This window comes from Ostrea edulis, chromosome 6 (genome assembly GCF_947568905.1).
Source record: "Ostrea edulis chromosome 6, xbOstEdul1.1, whole genome shotgun sequence".
Taxonomy (NCBI): Eukaryota; Metazoa; Mollusca; class Bivalvia; order Ostreida; family Ostreidae; genus Ostrea; species Ostrea edulis.
The window spans coordinates 6992239-7013728 of record NC_079169.1 but is presented as its reverse complement, the minus strand read 5'-3'; the positions used below and the strand labels follow the sequence as shown (position 1 = coordinate 7013728).

Genomic DNA, 21490 nt, shown 5'->3' with positions numbered 1-21490 from the left:
TTCCATTTTGAATCTTGGCTTCAGTAATGTTTGGTTTTGAATTCTTACACGTGATCAATCTGTATATTTCCAAGGATGTAGGATATGGAATTGTATTTCAGGTGAGAAAAATGATTCTGAAAACGGTGATTTAACGCATTTTAAAAACGTGTGCTTTCTTGATTAGTATATCAAAACTTTTTGACCTTTGAAACTATGAAACCAATTTTATTTAACCGCAATATGTGGGGATTCAATGTCAATGTCCTTACTGCACGAGTCCGACGGAGGCCAACACCTCCAAATATTGCGCAATCTGAAAACCTGTTTACAAAGTGTCTGCAGAACAACATGGCCACACTTTTGGGTGTATAATGAAAGTGTATTAACATCCCTTTACCAAAGCTGTAAAATCGATACCCCCTGAATATCGGATTAAAACGAAATGGAGGAATAACTTGAACAAACTTAGATTCCAAGACGACAAACCGTGTGTGTGGTTATAATAAGGTGTTAGCCCTTTACCAAAATTTGTGAAATTAGGTAGTAAGGCCCCCGGAATGGGTTAATTTGTCTAATGCCTATATCGCGATTGCATAAATTTTGATTTCCATGGATAAGGAGATGACGCCCCTGGGAAGGATGAAGTTAAAAGATATGAATCAATACTTCTATACATAAAATCGAAACATAAAAAAAAAAAACCACCAAAAAACAAAGTTTGCTTCAAAATGTAAAACTGATGTACAAATGTACGTCGAATCTCTTCATGTATTGTTATTCATTTTTAAGTTTGAGCCACTTGAAAAGAGAGGAGTTCTCTCGGGGGACGCTGCCGCCTTTCTGAAGGCCCACAACGACAAACGTCGGATCGTCAGTCCTACTGCTACAGACATGAAGGAAATGGTGAGAAAATAAATCCACATAGGAATTAACACAACCTTTGTATTTCTATCATATATACGTACTGATACAAGCGGTTGTGTCAAAAACGCCAAAATGACAAACCCGCTAAAATGAGAGCCAATACGTACCGTATAACAAAAAATTGTACAGTTTGAGTTAAACATTTAATTTTTTGATACACTCTAACTAATGAGCACAATTGCAATCTAACTTAAGATAACTTTTGATAGCAGCTTGTAGACCGGCTCGCTATATAGATAACTCAATGGCGGGTAAGAGTCCATGAATTCGTGGGGCCTAATTTTCGTGGGTTGGTCACGATTTCAAACTTTCATTTGGATGTAATTTCGTGGATATGGTTTCTGTACAATTAAATAGATTGTGCATTTCGCTTTGGTTTGAAATTCATAGGATATATGCACCAACGAAATCCACGAAAATTAAGCCCCCATGAAATATGATGAGTTCACTGTAGGTGCCCACAGAAAGTGGACTGAACCTTAAGAATGACTTATCTGTCACTTACACTACTACTGAAACTGGGCAATTGATTTCAATAGCAATGGAGTACAGAGCTGGAGAGGATTGCAAGGAACTACGCCAAAAAGTGTACTTTTGCACACAATTCACAGAGATCGTCATCCACATCATACTACGTAGGAGAGAACCTGTTCGTTAGCTATGGTATGTTACTACTATGTTGGAGAGAACCTGTTTGTTAGATCTGGTATGTTACTACTATGTTGGAGAGAACCTGTTCGTTAGCTATGATATGTTACTACTATGTTGGAGAGAACCTGTTCGTTAGCTATGATATGTTACTACTATGTTGGAGAGAACCTGTTCGTTAGCTATGATATGTTACTACTATGTTGGAGAGAACCTGTTCGTTAGCTATGATATGTTACTACTATGTTGGAGAGAACCTGTTCGTTAGATCTGGTATGTTACTACTATGTTGGAGAGAACCTGTTCGTTAGATCTGGTATGTTACTACTATGTTGGAGAGAACCTGTTCTTTATCTATGGTATGTTACTACTATGTAGGAGAGAACCTGTTCGTTAGGTCTGGTATGTTACTACTATGTTGGAGAGAACCTGTTCGTTAGCTATGATATGTTACTACATGTAGAAAGGTACCACTTTAATTTAGGGACATCACCATCGCTGTTGCTATCTCAGACCTCCTCGATTTCAACAGATTATACTTTCTCTTACTTTTGTTTGTTAAAACACTTATATTACAGGAGATATGTCACCTGCGCAGGCGGTAACAAGTTGGGACAATGAAAAGAACGACTACACTTTATCCAGTAATAGGTGCGATCCCAACAGCAAGCACGGGTGTGGTCACTACACGCAGGTAAATCAGTCAGTCAGTCAATCGATCAATCAATCAATCAAACAGTCAATCAACCAATCAATCTATCTACCACTGGTCTAGCCACATGTCTTACAAAAATCATTTTCTATGTTCACAGGTTGTGTGGGCAAATTCGGAAACAGTTGGATGTGTAAAACACTTCTGTAACTACGTCAGGAACTTTAATAACAGAGGCTATTTAGTAGTTTGCAACTATGGTCCAGGGTAGGTGTACTATCTTAGATATGATTGTCTTAGTGTAGTTGTTGATCATGAAACAAAGTTAAGAAAGTCGTTATTGTATTCGTAGTCGCTTGACATTTTAGAAGAAAATATGTTGATAAGATTTTCTTAATACTATTCTATTCCCTCAGAAAGTTAGATTTTCTTTTTATTTGCTACTATTTTGATTAATGAATGATTTGTCACGTGTTCAGGACGAATAATATTTGCGATGGAACCAACACAAACATTCATCCCTAACAAAATTTCTGGTTCATAACGTCAAAATTCACGGTACTTACACGTAAGTGTTAGCGAAACTTGCGTGATTATTGTCAGCTTTCAGTAAATATGTTGATGTATTGCAGCGGTAACGTTAACAACCGGAGACCCTATACCAGTGGAACGACCTGTAAAGACTGTCCGGCGGGATACACATGTGTGAACAAATTATGCAGCAAATCTTCGGGTAGGAGAATATAAATACATGATAACTAAGGAGAGTGCAAATATTTCATTACGCTGATTTTATACTCAGTTATGGGTAGGACTTTGGCATCCAACTGTACGAGGGAGCATTTACTGTAAGTAAATTACAAGCAGAGGACATCACATGTTAATTGGGGACACATTTCGTTTCCGGTTATTTTTTATGAGATTTTTTAATTTCCACCTTTGTTGGGGTTTACTTCTTCCTGAAATTTGTAATCAACATGCATGCCATTTCCAAAATTAAAAAGACAGTATTCTCTAACGTAATTAATAGGTTTATTTACACTCGTATCAGCGCATGTTAGACTAGAGTTGTGTAGCATTGCCCTTTATTCTTTATGGGGTCTGGAATTGGAGCACAAATTTAAAAACGTTTCGAAAAGAATAGATTGTATTCCAGTGAAATACTATAATGTTATGTCGGAAATAAGAGTTACATTCCAGTTTAGATTTTACAAATGATGATGGCAGTGCCAATTCTGTTGTAGGTGGAGGGGGTTCCAATCCTTGTTCAACGAACCCATGTAAAAATAGCGGCACTTGTACATCGTCTGGTTCCGGAAATGCAGTTTGTAAATGCACCAATGGATGGTCAGGAAGCACATGTGAAACACGAGGTACGTATGATATATTATGAATAGTATACTGCATTCATAAAACGTAAAACACCACACAACGTACTGGGCGGGAGCTATCAGTCTCCTCGTCAACTGTCCAGCAGTCTGTCTGCTTAGTCTCCTCGTCAACTGTCCAGCAGTCAGTCTGCCTAGTTTCCTCGTCAACTGTCCAGCAGTCAGTCTGCCTAGTTTCCTCGTCAACTGTCCAGCAGTCAGTCTGCCTAGTTTCCTCGTCAACTGTCCAGCAGTCAGTCTGATTAATCTCCTCGTCAACTGTCCAAACAGTTTGGTTCCTGTCAATGTAAGCTTCAGATGAAGTTCCATTTTGAATATCGGCGACTTAAGCTTCAGATGAAGTTCCATTTTGAATATCGACGACTTAAGCTTCAGATGAAGTTCCATTTTGAATATCGGCGACTTAAGCTTCAGACGAAGTTCCATTTTGAATATCGGCGACTTAAGCTTCAGATGAAGTTCCATTTTGAATATCGGCGACTTAAGCTTCGGGTCAAGTTCCAGTTTGGTTACTGTCGTCTTATGCTTCAGACGTTTGTTATGCTGTTGTATGACCTTTGCTGTTGTATGACCTTTACAAGAGTTACACACCTTTCTATAAGATTCGATTTTGTTATGTGAAGAAATATTTACAAGTCACAGTTGACCAAACATTAATTATATCATTTTAAACTTTGAATTCTGCACTGAGCTACACTCTGGAACTCTCTGTCTGATACCCTCCGCCGTTGTCAGAATTTGAACACTTTTAAAAAACATTTAAACACACATCTTTTTAGACTTGCATATTATTAGTATTATAGGTGGTTAAATCTTTATGGTTTCTTTATCATCATTTTAACATGACTTTTTCAAGTGTATAATTGTATATTTATTTCAACTATTGTATTTTATATCATTTGATTGTACGGCGTGGAACTTTTTTCATGCATATCATGTTTTAGATTTTAGTAATTTTACTTCACATTATTGATGTTTTTCTAGCATTGTTTTGATATTATCTGTCTTAATGCTATTATAATTTCCTTTTACTACGTTTATAACATGCTGTATCATTGTTATTGTGTGCAGCGCTTTAGAGTGGTTATTTATAGTCATATAGGGCATTATATAAATAATAATAATAATTATTATTATTTTTGATTAAGATTATTATTATGGATTTCACCCTGCAGTTGACGTTTATTATCTTTGTTTAACCTGAACATTTTCGACAGTTAAGGGAGCTTATAGGGCACCTGCAATACTTTAACAGAACTCTGAGACTCCTGATTTCCAGTAGATCAATAAGAATATGTGTTCTTAAATTAATCAGTGAATTACTCTAGGCATGAATTCCATGACGTTTTTCTCGTAATCGTTCATTTTTAAAATGTTTGTTTGTCTACTAACGTGAATGAAATAAACACATAGATCCCTTGATTTGAAAATATTTCAGACCGGTCCTTCTGTTCGCAAAATCCGTGCAAGAATGGCGGGACCTGCTGGAACCTCAATAACCGGTTCCTTTGTAGGTGTCCCCCGTCCTACTCTGGTACCAGATGTGAAACAGGACAACGTAGAACAGGACCAGGTAAATTCAATAAGATACTGGTAATGAAGAACTGCATGTTGGCTTTATTCTAATTTCTTAATTTTGTCTTAATGATCCAATAACTTCCATGAGTTTGATGGATATTCCTCCAAAATGCGTCCACACTTATTTTTCATCAGGCAACAAAATGGCTAAATTCAACAGTTTTAATAAAAACCAACCTAATAAACAATGAAATTATTTCAGGAGTAAGACTTGTAAAAATCGTACTAACATGCCTACGAAATGGACTAAACTAATTCACTAAAATATCTTTTGCAGAGAGCTCCTTTAGTTGTAATTTTGAGAGAGGTATGTGTCTCAAAAACTATAGGAAGAATGAAGTTAACTTCAGACGGGTAAGTTTTATTGTATTTTGGAACAATTGTTACCTAATTCCATTGCAATACACTGCAATTGTTCGAAATTGAAAATAGATCCAGGGTTAAGATGACTACCGAGTATTCCTCCACGTAAATGAAATGGGGAATGTAAACATGATAATATTATATCAAATAGTATAACCCTTTATTCAACCAAGATTACCTGTCTTACTCTCCATTACCATCATGGCTGTCTTTGGACAATAGTTTCTAGTCCTTTAGAATAAAGAAAGTAAAGAAATCTTTAAAAACTTCTAAGGAAAAACATGACTCAGCTGAGCGTTGTGTCCCATGGGACTTATATGTGACTTAAAGAAAAAATGTTTCGTAGGAAATGTAAAAGTATGTGGAGCCAAATTGTAGAGCAATGTAACTGAAAATGACAACGTTAAACCATCGCTGTTATTGGTAAAATGTTTTAAGATAACTCATTGATCTGAAATACATTTCATGCACTTTCAATTTCTCGACTAATTGATAGTACATAAGAATAAAGAGGGCACATTGTGGACTTCTCAGTTTATTCTATTACATTCCAATCACACATACGCGAAGTTAGTATTTCTCATGGTGTCATACACTGGCTAAATATTGTATCATGTTTTAGGGTCTTTACTATAGTTCAAAATGATCTAATAAAATATTGAAAAATCATTATTTTTATTAAATATTTCCATACAATCAATGTACTGTGTCTGTGATTATGAAATCTGCACTAGTAGACAGAGGCCGGAAGTTACTTCCAACCCCTGTTAAAGCACCATCAGACAGAGGCCGGAAGTTTCCTCCAATCCCCTGTTAAAGCATCATCAGACAGAGGCCGGAAGTTGCCTCCAATCCCCTGTTAAAGCATCATCAGACGGAGGCCGGAAGTTGCTTCCAATCTCCTGTTAAAGCATCATCAGACGGAGGCCGGAAGTTGCTTCCAATCCCCTGTTAAAGCATCATCAGACAGAGACCGGAAGTTGCTTCCAATCCCCTGTTAAAGCATCATCAGACAGAGGCCGGAAGTTGCCTTTAATCCCCTATTAAAGCATTAATTTCATGCATCATTTTAAGCCTTTAAATGAATTAATTATTATTGCAGCTTAGCTTCTTAAGAATGAACAGGAAGACAATTAGTGCCCCCGAGGGATCCTCCTTTGCCGTTGTGTATGCTGGGTTCATATTCGGTCAGAAGAACTCTTATCTATTGTCAAATTATCTACCAGGTGAGTTTACTCTGGGTCTAATACTGCTGATGTTAATGCTAAAGGAATATATATTGTTTGTAAGGCTCATTATTAAAACTATTTTGAATGAACTTGGCTTTTATTCCACCTTTGGTAATCCAAGTTATACTCCAAATGCCCTTTCAAAAGACGAAATTCTTCCAAAAACAAAATCACGCTTAGGTTATTAACACATAAATACCCAATCAATGTAAAACTTATACGGTACCAATTTTGATGCACCAGATGCGCATTTCGACAAATAATGTCTCTTCAGTGATGCTCAACCGAAAAGTTTTAGAGCTATTATAGGGGAAAACAGTGTGCCAAACAAGTGGAGTCAAATTCGTCTAAGGATAAGAGCTATGCTTGAGGGAGATAATCCTTAATTTTGAAATGAATTTCTAAATTTTACAACAGCAATTAAATATACATCCGTATTTTCAAGCTAGTAACGAATGTGACGAATACATCTGAGTTCCCGTATCCAGCCTGGATTCCAAAACTTCACGAAAACCCTTACAAGGATACATTTCTGGAAATGTTCTGCCAAGTCTCTATTTTTGACTCTCACAGAATTATTAACTGCTTTGAACGAGAAACTTATTGTATCACAAAATATGCGAGAAGTGGTGTACATGTAAATCAAATTAAAAAACTATTCCCAAAACCAACAGCATCAAAACGTGTGACTTTTCAACACATTACATGACCATTCTTTACGATAAATTAGAGACTAGGCTTTTTGGCATCATAGACAACTGTTTTCCATGAAAATGGAACACGGAAATATTCATATCCTGTGATCAATCATTGAAAACATTACTTTGTTGAACACCACTCTGATGCTACGCACAAGTACTCTGAAGTTGATATTAAAATGATGCTGGAGTTCCTCTTTGACAATATCAACGTGGTATTTAATAATCAAATCTTCCAGCAGTTTCTCGAAATTCCCATGGGTATGCATTGTGCTTTTTGTGTTTTTTTATGAGGCATACTTTATCAAAATGCTTCTACTTAAAGCTTGAGAAGAAAATTCTTTGCTGTGGCTTCCAACTCAACACACACACACACACACACACACACACACACACACACACACACACACACACACACATATCGACCATGTTTTATCTATTAACAATGTTCATTTTCATTTCACATGATGATTCTGTATAACCCAAATGAACTCGAAATAAAATTCATCACAGAGTCTTCCACATCTGCATCATATTTAGACATTTTATTAAACATATGTGTTAACGTCAAATTTATCATTCAACTTAATGATAAACAAGATGAGCATGTTCCCGAAGAGTAGTGTGTTACCAAATACAGAAAGTCCCAACTATGTCTTAGAAGTAGATGTTCTATAGAAAATAGACACGCCCAGTTTCTCTTGTAACACATGCAAAACAAACACGATGTCTTCTTTTTCAGAGGCCGTCACGAGAGTGACATTTACGTACAGAATCGTTGGATCTGGAGAATTGAAGTTTATCTACAAAAACAAGGATATAAATTATCCTAAATCAGTGTTCTCCAGCAAGTCTAGCAACGGAGTGTGGAAATCGTGGACTGTCACCATTCCTTCTGGAAAAAAGACATACGTAGGGAATATTTTCATTGAGTTTACATCATACATTTACATTAGGATCTTTTATGCAAACTGAAGATTAATTATAACTTCATCATGAAATACACTCCGATAAATACTTTCTGCTATTCACACTTACCTTAGATTCTACGTGTTTTGCAACACGATAAGTCCCTCAAAGAGTTACAGAAAGATATTTATTTTCACGCATTCATTTATTTTTCTTGCCAGATCTGTGAATTAGTTATCTACCTGAAAATTTTAATGTAGCACTTGATATATCATTTAATCATTTGGAAATCTCCTTAAACCTATATTACTAAAATGAGAACCATGACGAACGTTCATTACATTAATTTATTTTATTCAGTATTATTTCCAAGCCACGGTGGGGAGAAATTCCGTAATTGGCATTGATAATATCAAGGTCAAAGTCTACCAGTGAGTAGGAAGCCACGTGTAAGGTACAGTTATGGTTTATTTCTCTACTTACAACATACAATATGTAGATAGAGAGAGAAAATTATTTTTTTTTTGAAAATCTTCATTTCTCTATATAGATTTTCTCCTGACTATGGAATAAAACCGAGTTTTAGATGCTTTATATTTGGATATTTTATTGAACATAGATGTTAACGGCAAACCAGCAACTTATTCTTATGACAAACGGAATTACTTCAGTTTCTCCTTCGTCATTTCCCCATATCTTATTAGAAATATTCAATTATCACATGCATATGGTATCCATCTGTCTAAAATGAATCGATACGGCAGAGCATATTCTGCGTATGGTTAGTTTTAAAATCGAGACAGACTATTGACCAATAAGTTGACGTTAGAGGGATTTCTGAAGTCTGCATTTTGCAAAGTCAATGGTCGTTATAATGATCTAATTTGTAAACAACTTGCCATTGGGTCGAATGCTGCCTGACGTGTTTTATACCAATTGCCAGACTGTGATTTACATACTGTTTTTGACTATGGCATACTCCGTTTACATGATCGATATTTGGCTTACGATGGATGCGACCGGTTAACAGGAGATGCTTACTCCAAGGCACCTAAAACCACCTTAGGTGTGTCCAGGGGTCCGGTTTTGCCGTACTCTTCAATTTGTATTCTTTCAAGAATTTATGAGATTAATCACTGTTTGTTGTCTTCACTTTTTATCTCCTTGTAATTCATTGTGAAAGAGGATATAGAACTGGACCATTCGTGTATGGGTATCTGTGTGAATGCGTGTAACATTGAGCTTGTAAGGCCACATGCTTTGCTCGATTGATTGATTGATACTTCGCAGACAGTTTTGTTACCAAGACAGGAAGTATCCTATTGTGTTTGGAATCAAAGGTCAATGTCTCGATAGGACTTCATAGAAAAAGCTTGTAGACACTGATTGCGAGGGGATATGCTCCACCTTGCATTCATTTATGATATCATGGCTTAGGATCGGTATGTAAAGTAAGACACCGGTACAGTGGAGAGCATTGTTCTAAATCAGAATACAGCGATTTCTCAATTTTTGGGAACTATAGTAGACCTATACCATATGCAGTCCGTTTGACGTTTTATTTGTGTGTATATTGTATGTATTGACATTTTACTTGTTTTATGTATGTTTTGTAACATTATTCCAGGTAACAAGGTGCGCTGAAAGCAACAATAGACATGTCATCCTGTTAACCACGATAACCTGTGATATATAGTGCAGGGTTGTAGATATTTAGTAAATAAATAGTATTCATCGGAACTAATGTTTCATTCCTTTTTTGTTAATATTGATTCATTCCGAAATTCGTTTTAGCAGTTTTCAATTCTAACTGGTGCACTTAGTCCAACCAGTTCGTATTGGATACTATGAAGGTAGAACGTGTTCGTATTGGGTACTCTGTGAGTAAAACGTGTCTGGGACAAGCTATGGATCACATACCCTGTAAATTATTATATTTTAAACGTTATTACTGCAAATTCTACAAGGAGATATCGAAATTCTCGGCATAACAAACTTTACAATGCCTAGATATAGAACATCTTGTTTTCAAAATCCTCCTACATTTTCTTGTTCTTTCAACTATAGTCCAATTGAAAATGTCATAACTGGTGATGTCGATATAGTTGTAAATAACGATCTGAAGTCGCTTGTTTCAAAAGGTCAGAAATTCAGAGAGCCCCGATCTTTCAATTGTTGATAGAACTTTAGCTCTGTTATGAATTCTGTCGAAGGCTATGCCAAACGATGGGCTAGATGGAAGAATTTGACACTTTATCAGAACACATAAAAAGTATGAGGAATATTAAAATATCGCATTGAACATGCAGTACGTACCATCTATCCTTCTGTGTTTAGTAAACAAGAAGTGATGACATCAAATAGGTTAGATAAGTAATATGTATTGATTCTATTTGACGAAGCTTGTAACATTGTCTTTGTTTGTAAGGCCTATTATTACAACTGTATTTTAAACGAACTTGGTTTACATGTAATTCCACATTAATTTAGTAATCCAACTTGTACTCCAATTTTCCTCTCCAAAGACAAAATTCCCCCAAACCAGTTTTCAGTTTTAAAAACATTTGATATCCCAGTCAATGATTATGAATTACCATGCTGATATTGGATTCTAAAACTTCACAGAAACGCTTACAAACAAAGACATTGCAGGATCCAGTAAATGTTCTACCAAAACCCTATCGTTGCTCCTCTCGAAAACATTAACAAATGTGAAGAAACGTCAAACGCATTGTGTCACAATATATGTCAGTAGTGGTGTAAATCAATCATTGGATTCTAAAATCTTCTTAATTAAAACATATGCATAATCTTTGGTGATCATGTCTTCTATTGGTTTGTTGGAATATAAAGGGACACGAATTGCGCTCCTTGTCAACTTGTTCAGGCAGAATTTATTTAAAAGTTCAACATTTAAATACAGCGACAACGTTTGATTTATTATTTCATATACATGCCGATTCAATATATCCCGATGAACTCAAAAGACACCACAGTCTTCTACATCTGTTTCATATTTGGATGCTTTACTGAACGTAGCCTTTAACATCTCAGCTCCATGGCAACGTAATGACGTCAGCTTCTCCATCGTAAAATTTTCCTCTGTATGTAGCAATATTTTATTATCATCTGTATATTGTGTTTAGTTCTCTTAACTGATTCGATACAGAATATCATTTTTTGTGTATGATAATTTTGAAATTGAAGCTAACTACTAAGTTAATGCTACAGGGGTTTCAACAATTTGGTTTAAAATCTGCATTTCGTAAATTCTATTTTCGTTATAATGATCTTGTTTGCAAATGAAAGGTAAAGATAACGTACAGTGATCAATTTCATAACTCTTATAAGCAATACAAAATAGATAGTTGGGCAAACACGGACTCCTGGACACACCAGAGGTGGGATCAGGTATCTAGAAGGAGTAAGCATCCCCTGTCGACCGGTCACACCCGCCGTGAACCCTATATCTTGATCAGGTAAACAGAGTTATCCCCTGTCAATACCAGTGTGCCAAGAACGTCCTAACAATCAGTATGAAACATGTCAGACAACATTTGACCCAATGATAGGTTGTATTGGCAAACTAGATCGTTATACATATATGTAACGACCATAGAATTTGCGAAATTCTGAATTTAAACGAGACTGTTGAAACCCCTGCATCATCAACTTGTTTGTCAGTAGCCTGCATCGATTTAAAAACTGACCATACGCAGAACAAGCTCTTGTGTAACTAATCAGTTGAGAGATATAAACACTATAATAAGCAGGTCATAATAGAATATTGCTACATAAATATGGGAAGTTGACGATGGAGATGCTGAAATCATTCCGTTTGTCATAAAGTTGAGTTGTTAGTTTGCCATTAATATCTACTTTCAATAAAATACAACCTGCCATTAGGTCTAATGCTGTTTGACGTGATGCATATCAATTGTTAGACCGTTCTTTGAATATTGATTTCGACTATTGATCGAGTTATAGGGTTTACGAGAGGTGTTACTCGTCAACAGAATATTTACTCCTACCTGACACCCGATCCCACCTCTGGTGCGACCAGGGGTCCGTGTTTGTCCTTCTCTTAATTTTGTATTCTTTATGGGATTTATTAAATTGATCACTGTTCTTTATCTTCACTTATTCTTATTAATATATAAAGACCGCAACAAGACATTCCTTCAAACTATCTTTCTTATCAAAATATCGCATTTTAGGTTGAAACCATGAATATGTATATGTATGCCCATTGAACGCACATTGAACTGTTCCGATATAGTTCGTACAGAGACGATAAACATCTTGTAATATATTTTACATGGGAGAAAAGAAAAATATGTGATGTCATTTTGATAAAGATTTTCTTTAAAAATTGTATTTCCCCTACATCACATCAGATATAGGAAACGCGTACCAAGACACTATCTGTTAAAGATAGATGAGTGACGTAGATAAAACGTGGACATAATTCTAAAAATGATTAATGGAAAACGACAGTTCATGAAAGGGGTTTCAATACATTTTATCTATCAAGGATCTCTTTGGAAGTTCATGTGAGGCAATATATTGAATATTTATACAAAACCATAGTCCTTTCGGGTTTGAGAGAAAACGACCTCACGAATATATTCTAAAAAACATCACACAAACACAGAGTAAAATTTTCCACCTATTTATCAACCGATAACAACAATTTTATGAAAGTTTTGAAAATGATTGGCAATGTCCGTATCTTCTCTGGTTATTTATATGGTTTATGTGCTAGTAGATGAATGCAAACTTCAGTCAGTGGCATCGAAATGCGTCAAGATACTAAGAAAAAACTGGCTAATATGTTATCATGTGAAACTCGCGTGAACTTCATGCGAATATTTCGAAGGATAAGACGAAAGTAAGACGCATAATCTTCTCTTGAAATATTCGCAAAGCTTTAATACAAAATATTTTGTAGGGACGTAATTTAGACATGGCCGGTCTTGTACAATTTGTAATGTGAACATCAATCATATTACTGTATTGGTTCCAAGGATGAAGAATTCTGATGATAATCCAAGATTTAAAGGTGATTTCGATTAAGTTAACAGAAATTGATATTATAAATGGTGTTATTTATCAGAATTATATGTTTAAAATATGGAACATACAAACTTGCAAGCTTTGTTTTTACAGTTCAATGGAACATAATATTACATTCCATGCGACCACTGCACGATTATCACATGGAAATCGTCAAAAGCAATTATATATAATGACATATTATACACAAATTACATGATTTTTGCATGAATATCAAGCAAATAAATTGATATGATATGCGCATGCGTGAATTTTCCTTGTGTAAATACCATTTTTACAATAATATCTGTTTTGATCTTTGTTGGGACCGTGTTTGCCTTATTCTGAATTTTGTATTTGTTATAGAAATACTAGAAATAGAATTTACTCAAAGAGTAATAGAAAAAGTGACGGTAACGGACAGTGTTGAACCTCACAACTCCTATAAAGATTACAAAATTAAGAGCTTGGAAACATGGACCCCAGGACATACCAGAGGAGCAAGAACCCCCTGTTAACCGGTCACACCCGCCGTAAGCCCTTCATCTTCATTAGGTCAATCAGTCAGAATCCGTGTGTAGAGAACGATCGAACGATGGGTAAAAACGCATCAGACAACATTCGAACTAATGACAGGTCATATGAGCTAAACATTTTCGAGAGAGACGTTAAACAAGAAACAAGTAGTATACCATAAATTAGGTCTTTATAACGATCATCAAATTTGAGAAATTCTTATTTTAATCGAGATTGTTGACAGCCCTGTAACACCAATTTGTTCGTCAAAAGCTTGTCTCGATTCAAAAATTGATAGTAATGAAAATAGCCATTAGTATATATGTACAAACCCTTGCTGTCAAATAGGAGTAATGAGATCGATCACAGTTCGTTATCTTCACCTTTTCATAATGAAGGGAACAATGTGGTTGTCTTCGTTGCCCTTATCAATCAGAAAATAGAGTGAAATCAACAATGAATAAATTTGTATTGACCTTAGCTATTATAATACATAAAAGTGAATACATCAACAATATATCTGTATTGACCTTACCCATGATAAAACAAAGCAGTGAAGTGAAGACACTACTGATTGTGTCCTATTTACCTTACCTAACATAGATAACGAACAGTGATCAATCTCATAATTTCTATGAAAAATACAAAATAACGAATAGGGCAAACACGGATCCCTCGATACCAGATGTGGAACCAGGTACCTAGGAGGAGTATTAAGCATCCTTTGATGATCGGTCACACCTGCCATGAGCCCTATATCTTGATCAGGTAAACGGAGTAATCCGTAACAAAATTAGTACAGTATGTAAAGAACGGCTTGATATGTCAGATAACATTCGACCCAATGACAGGTTGTATTTGCAAATTAGATAATCAAAACGACCAAAGAATTTGCGAAGTGGTAATTCTAGACAAGACTGTTGAAACCCTTATAACATCAACTTGTTTGTCAGTCAACAATTTAAAACTGAGCATACGTAGAACAAGCTCTTGTGTATCAAATCAGTTGAGAGATATAAACACCCACCATGAATATTGCTACATAAATATGGAAAGTTAACGGTGGAGAAGCTGAAGGCATCCTGTTTTTCATAAAGTTTAGTTGTTGGTGTATCGTTAACATCTAATAATGTACAATGAAATATCTAATTACGAGGCAAATGTGGAAGACTCCGTGATGTCTTTTATTTTGAGTTTACTGGGATATACATGCATGGATGCAAAATAGATAAAATGTCATCGATATACCGGTATCAAGATGTAGTAACAGTTTCTTTACCAAGAGTCCGGCAATAGAAGTGAAGGTCATGGGTCATGCGTCTTTTGGATATGACCTTAAAAACAGAGGTTCAGTGTCACGGTAGGCGTTGGCACGAAAAAAGATTCCTCGCTGCTACGGCTATGAGCGCCATTCTGCGATTCTGTGATGCACAGAAATATTTCTCAAACTGGTAATCACTGGAGCGATGTATTAATGAGACATACGTTGAAACAGATGCATGTGTGCACGGGTACTGGATACGGATTGAATTATTTTCAAAAAATAAACGCCCTATTTTCAAAACGTCTCGTTAATTAGCTAAGTAGTCATGTGGTACAGTGACATCACACGCGCCCTTCTTCGATCAAGGTAGCTCATTATGTTTTTTTGAAGATTTTATTCGTAGATTTAAGAAATATTAGCAAATAAAGTTTTCAATTTTCATAAATATTTTGTTATTTGAAAACTAGAACGTCTATCTGAGTCGTTTAGGCGTGGTTTCTTAGATATTCATATCATGCACCAAATCACAACGAAATTTTGACACAAGAATCTCTTATTTGCAAACCAAACACCATTTTACCATTCCGGAAAAAAAATCACCAAAAAAATCATATAAAATAATTGAGAGCTTATATCACTCTTTCGATGGTGAAATCATACTTCGTAAGCGGTGCTTTAACGAGCCATTAAATAAAATTTTAGTGTAATGAGCTAGATTTCAATCCGTGTCCAGTACCCGTGCACACATGCATCTGTTTCAACGTATGTCTTTAATACCTCGCTCCAGTGATTACCCGTTTGAGTCACGTGATTTGCTCTTTATCTGCTAGTCTCGTTAAACTCCGTAATTCTCCAACGAGTAGAGGGTGTTTCCTCCTATGAACCTGCTCGTCAGAGATTTGCGGAGACAGTCGAGCGTCTGGTTGAACGAGACTATTCATCAGATTTAAAGATGATGACTGAGTATCGCCCATCATGCTTCAGGAAAAATGTCGTCGTCACTGCGGTATACTTCTTGGACAACCCCGTAGATAAAACAAAAAAAAATATTTTTGAAAAGTTCCACAAACGTTTTTAAATTCCAGACGAGCTTTCTTGTAGGTCTACCTTCACGAAGTACGTTTTGTTGTGGATAATTGCTTGGTTTGAAAGAAGAAAATCACAGCTAATATGACATCACACTGCACTGTTTGCCGTTTACATCGATCGCGTTATATAATCATATATTCAAATTATAAAGAGTGAAACCAGTAATTATTGACCTCAGTTTACGACATGAGAATTACAAAGTGAACACAGTTGAGTTCAAGGCCATTAGTAGTAAAATACGGAGACGATTTTGGTTATCAAAAATACACGCTTTTCTCGTTCATTTCCTGTCCCCTGATTTTTATGTACAGTAGTTTAATTCAAACTCTGTATCCTTCATGCGAAAATTGTCATGTGATGTTACTTCGATAACTCTTTTACATATTCTATTTTTCAGTTCTGAATTCACTGTGTTCAATCATATACGTGTATTTTAAAAGTAACTGCCAGTGAATGTAATATAATATGGAGTGAAAAAAAAAGATTCTAAAATTTTGAATTTTATATCATGAAACTGTTTCAGATCATAAACATTTATCGTTTTTCTCGTCAAAGGTCAGCTCTGAGGAAACGTTTAAGATCAATACCAGAAAATCCATCTTAAAGTGTTCAAGTTTGACAACGTTTATTGGTTAAGTAAATGGTCTAGACTAGATTTATTTACATATTAACTGTTTATAAGCAGTATGCCCAAAAGTTAAATGTGAGAAAAGACGCCGTGCATTGTGTGTCTAAATGACGAGGGCGGAATTCACAAAACAAGCTAATCCTACTAAAAACAACACTGTAAATTCCTTAACCAAATGCATTGAAACATGTCCATGTTTCCTGAATGATAAACTTTAAATGAAGTTTCTAGACATCACAGGACAAAAAATATTCGTTTTCACTTTATGATACTTTATCGTGGGATTAATCTCGGCTGAGATTCGGCTTGGCTGAATATTTGAACTGACGCCTTCACCGAATCTCGGAGCAGTCCTTCATAATTCATGTCTGGAAATTTACTTTCAGCTTCGGCCAGTTCTAGCAATTAATGTGAACTTAGGTGACACTGTTGTTCACTTCAAATAAGTTACTTGACCATTAAACCAAATCTGTATCACTATCAATGCTGCGTTACTTACCGTATAAGTAAGTAAGTTCCATAAAATAAACTGTCACAAAATGTTCCGTTGAAATGATGACTTCCATGGCGAAATATTTCATCTCCCGAAATTGAAGAGTTCCTATACATTGTAGTTTGTTTTTTTAAATTAGCGATATACACAAGACCGTATGTAGAGATACAATGTATCAGTAACTAGATAACAGACTATAGGAACTCTTCAATTTCAGGAGATAAAATATTGTGCCATGGAAGTAATCATTTGAACGGAAAATTGAGTGACTATTTTCATTTTGGGATTTTCATATCTAGACAGTAAGCAATGCAAAATTAATAGTGATAGAGAGTTAGTTTAACAGTCAAATCACTTATTTTATTATTATGTTCTTCATTAATAGATGTGAAACGTGGGAATTTCATAAAGCCCCACATATTGAGCAAGTACATGTACATTTTTTGAAGAAAATTATGTTGCTTCGAAAATCTACAAATAATTTAACGGTTTATTTTGAATTTGGCAAATGTCCAATGTACGTCCAAAGGAAACTTCGAATTTTGAAATATTGGTGTAACTTGCTTAATACAAATAATTGTATAATAAAAACATGTTATGAACAATTGCTATTTGAATACAATACTCAAAAAGAAAACTGCACAAACTGGTTGAATGCAGTTAGAAAAGAACTTTATTGTTTGGGTCTTGAACATTTTCAGGAACAGCAAAATGTTGGTAATGTTAAAAAAAATATTCTTTTCTTGTGGAACAGCGACTCACTGATGCATTTATACAAAGTTGTTTTAGTGCTTTTGAAATTTCATCCAAATGTATTTTATATAAAGAAATAATTGATACATTTGGTTTACAGAGATATCTTGTAAAGCAATTATCACACAAGGAAAAGTCATTACTATGCAAATATCGAATTTCTGCACATTCTTTAAATGTTGAAAATTGAAGGTACAAAAATTTACCTAGAATTGAACGCAAATGCTCATTTTGTAATTTGCAAGAAATAGAAGACGAATTTCATTTCGTCTTGATATACCCAACATTTTAGATTTACGTGAAAAATATATCAAACCTTATTACTATAAAAAAAAAAACTTCCTTTTTCAAACTCGTAGAACTGTTTAGTGTATATAACTTTAAAACTATTGATAAGCTTTGTCAGTATTTAGTGAAAACTATAAAACTATTCATAAGTTTGTCAGTATTTAGTGAAAGCTATAAAACTATTGATAAGCTTTGTCAGTATTTAGTGAAAGCTATAAAACTATTGATAAGCTTTGTCAGTATTTAGTGAAAGCTATAAAACTATTCACAAGCTTTGTCAGTATTTAGTGAAAGCTATAAAACTATTGATAAGCTTTGTCAGTATTTAGTGAAAGCTATAAAACTATTCATAAGCTTTTTCAGTATTTGGTGAAAGCTATAAAACTATTCATAAGCTTTTTCAGTATTTGGTGAAAGCTATGAAACTATTCATAAGTTTTGTCAGTATTTAGTGAAAGCTATAAAACTATTGATAAGCTTTGTCAGTATTTAGTGAAAGCTATAAAACTATTGATAAGCTTTGTCAGTATTTAGTGAAAGCTATAAAACTATTGATAAGCTTTGTCAGTATTTAGTGAAAGCTATAAAACTATTGACAAGCTTTTTCAGTATTTAGTGAAAGCTATAAAACTATTCATAAGCTTTGTCAGTATTTAGTGGAAGCTATAAAACTATTCATAAGCTTTTTCAGTATTTGGTGAAAGCTATAAAACTATTCATAAGCTTTGTCAGTATTTGTTGAAAGCTATGAAATTATTCATAAGCTTTGTCAGTATTTAGTGAAAGCTATAAAACTATTGATAAGCTTTGTCAGTATTTAGTGAAAGCTATAAAACTATTGATAAGCTTTGTCAGTATTTAGTGAAAGCTATAAAACTATTGATAAGCTTTGTCAGTATTTAGTGAAAGCTATAAAACTATTGATAAGCTTTGTCAGTATTTAGTGAAAGCTATAAAACTATTGATAAGCTTTGTCAGTATAGTGAAAGCTACAAAACAAAGAGAAACACTATCTGTTAACTGTCATTCATGATGTTTCTTTTTTCGTTGCTTAGATTGATTAGTTTCTAAACTTATTTCTCTGATAATATATGTTTACATATTGTAATAATTCTGAATCCTCTGCCATTTCCCTATATTGTACACAGTGTACCTATGAGCCACAGGGTTCCTTTGATCAATAAACAATAAATAATTTGAAGCGAACAGCAGTGTCACCTAATTGCACATTAATTGCTAGAATCGGCCTAAGCTGAAAGTAAATTTCCAGACATGAATTATGAAGGAATGCTCCGAGATTTGGTGAAAGCGCAAGTCCAAATATTCAGCCAAACCAAATCTCAGCCGATATTATCATGGGATGTGCCTGTATAGTTAAGGAAGTCGGGAGAAATCTGAGTTTTGTAAATAATGCATCCATTCCGTGTTTGAACAGCATTGTTCCTCCTGTTTGACACGCCGTTCTATCACGTGATGAAGGCACAAACTAAACTTAGGTAAACTCATGCAACAGTAAAAGCTATTGGTTAAGAAATATAATTTTGTTCAAGTTTTTATCAAGCTGAATGTCTTTTTAAAAATAACCAAATGCCGATCTACATGGACAAATGTGTTTTGTCAAACTTATTTACCCCGAGCAAAACCTGAAAACTCCAAACGATCATATAATATTCATCTTCATCTTTACGGAACATTTTATCAAAATGTTAGAAAATGTCAGTTAAGGTTTATTAAAGCAAAGTGTTTGAGGAAATATTTTGAAAGCGTCCATATTCAAGCAAATTACAACCAAGTTGTATCATTTTATTTCATGTTTCAGAATTTGATGAACTTGAGTGTAATTGTATTTTTCCGGGCCTTTTCTACCTTTTTTTTTGTACTTCCTCAATTAATCGCATGTAACACCTGTGTGTGTGTAGTATTGTGTTTTATGTAGAGTCAATATAAACTAGACTAGTGCTAACCCCGTCATCAGGGGTAAATGAAGGTCATCATTTCATCCATCATCATTATCATCGTCATTATAGGACTGGTAAATGTGGAGCGTTCTTTTAAATTAGAACATTTGTAATTCTAAAAAGAAGATATTTAAGGCCAAAATGTATGCACATGTAACGATCAGTTTTATGAATTGTTATTGCTTAATTCAGTACAATTATATTTCTAAATTAATGCTAACGCAATTAGTATATTTTATAAAGTTAGTTTGCGACTCATTTCTGTTGTTACTAGTGAGATATGTTCACTTGTGTTTTTCTCCTTACGGAAATACTAAAAGATTTCAGACTGTTGTATTGTGGTAGAAAAAAACCCAAATTTAATAGATATGATTATAGGCGAGCATTTCTTTTCGTCACAGTTGAAATGATTGGTCGGTGGTCTAAATGAAAAACAAATTTTCATACCGTAATTGGGTAGCATTATGAGGCCGTTGAACCAGAGCGATGTATAAAAACCGCCTTACAGAAAAATCGGCACATTCATTTTCTTCTTGTCGTCAGGATGAGACATTGGGTGATTCTGGTAACCGTCATCGGCGCAGCACATTTAGTGACGTCAGCATACATCGTGAGGAAGGTAATAACTTTTTTTTTATTATATACTTTCAATTTCATCTCGTCTTTTTTCTTTAAAAGTTTGCGGGCATATATCACACGATATATGCCCGGAAACATTCCGGCCCGCAAACGTTACGTCACAATCAATACACTACGCCGTTAATTTTCAAATTTTTCGTGTTTTTCATCTTTTACTCAGTTAAACCAATAAATAAATTGTTAAAATAAAATTATTGTTAGTTTCTAAATGAAATTGAAAGTATATAATAAAAAGGTTATAGACTTTGTATGGGAAAATATGACGACCTCGTTTTTTTGTCACGAACGGACCTCGCAAGCTCCGTCCGTCTACGCGCCAAAAACTCTGTCGTCATATTTTCCCATACAAAGTCTATAACCTATGAATATTACTTATTGCGGGAGAAAATACGAGACTTGAAACATGAAGTATTCTTAATTTTTGTATTGATTACTT

At 34.7% G+C, this 21490-nt stretch overlaps 1 protein-coding gene across 1 annotated transcript; it reads left to right on the top strand.

Annotated features, from left to right (window-relative positions):
* Positions 1 to 222: 222 nt before the first annotated feature.
* On the top strand, positions 223 to 10093 carry LOC125645437 (cysteine-rich secretory protein LCCL domain-containing 2-like). The gene is made up of 13 exons (XM_056141152.1): positions 223 to 348; positions 772 to 885; positions 1446 to 1569; positions 2133 to 2248; positions 2367 to 2473; positions 2839 to 2939; positions 3451 to 3579; positions 5033 to 5167; positions 5450 to 5526; positions 6638 to 6761; positions 8205 to 8374; positions 8732 to 8825; positions 9999 to 10093. The coding sequence occupies exons 1-12, from the start codon at positions 223 to 225 to the stop codon at positions 8804 to 8806; spliced, it is 1398 nt and encodes a 465-aa protein (XP_055997127.1). The 3' UTR covers positions 8807 to 8825; positions 9999 to 10093.
* Positions 10094 to 21490: the final 11397 nt, after the last annotated feature.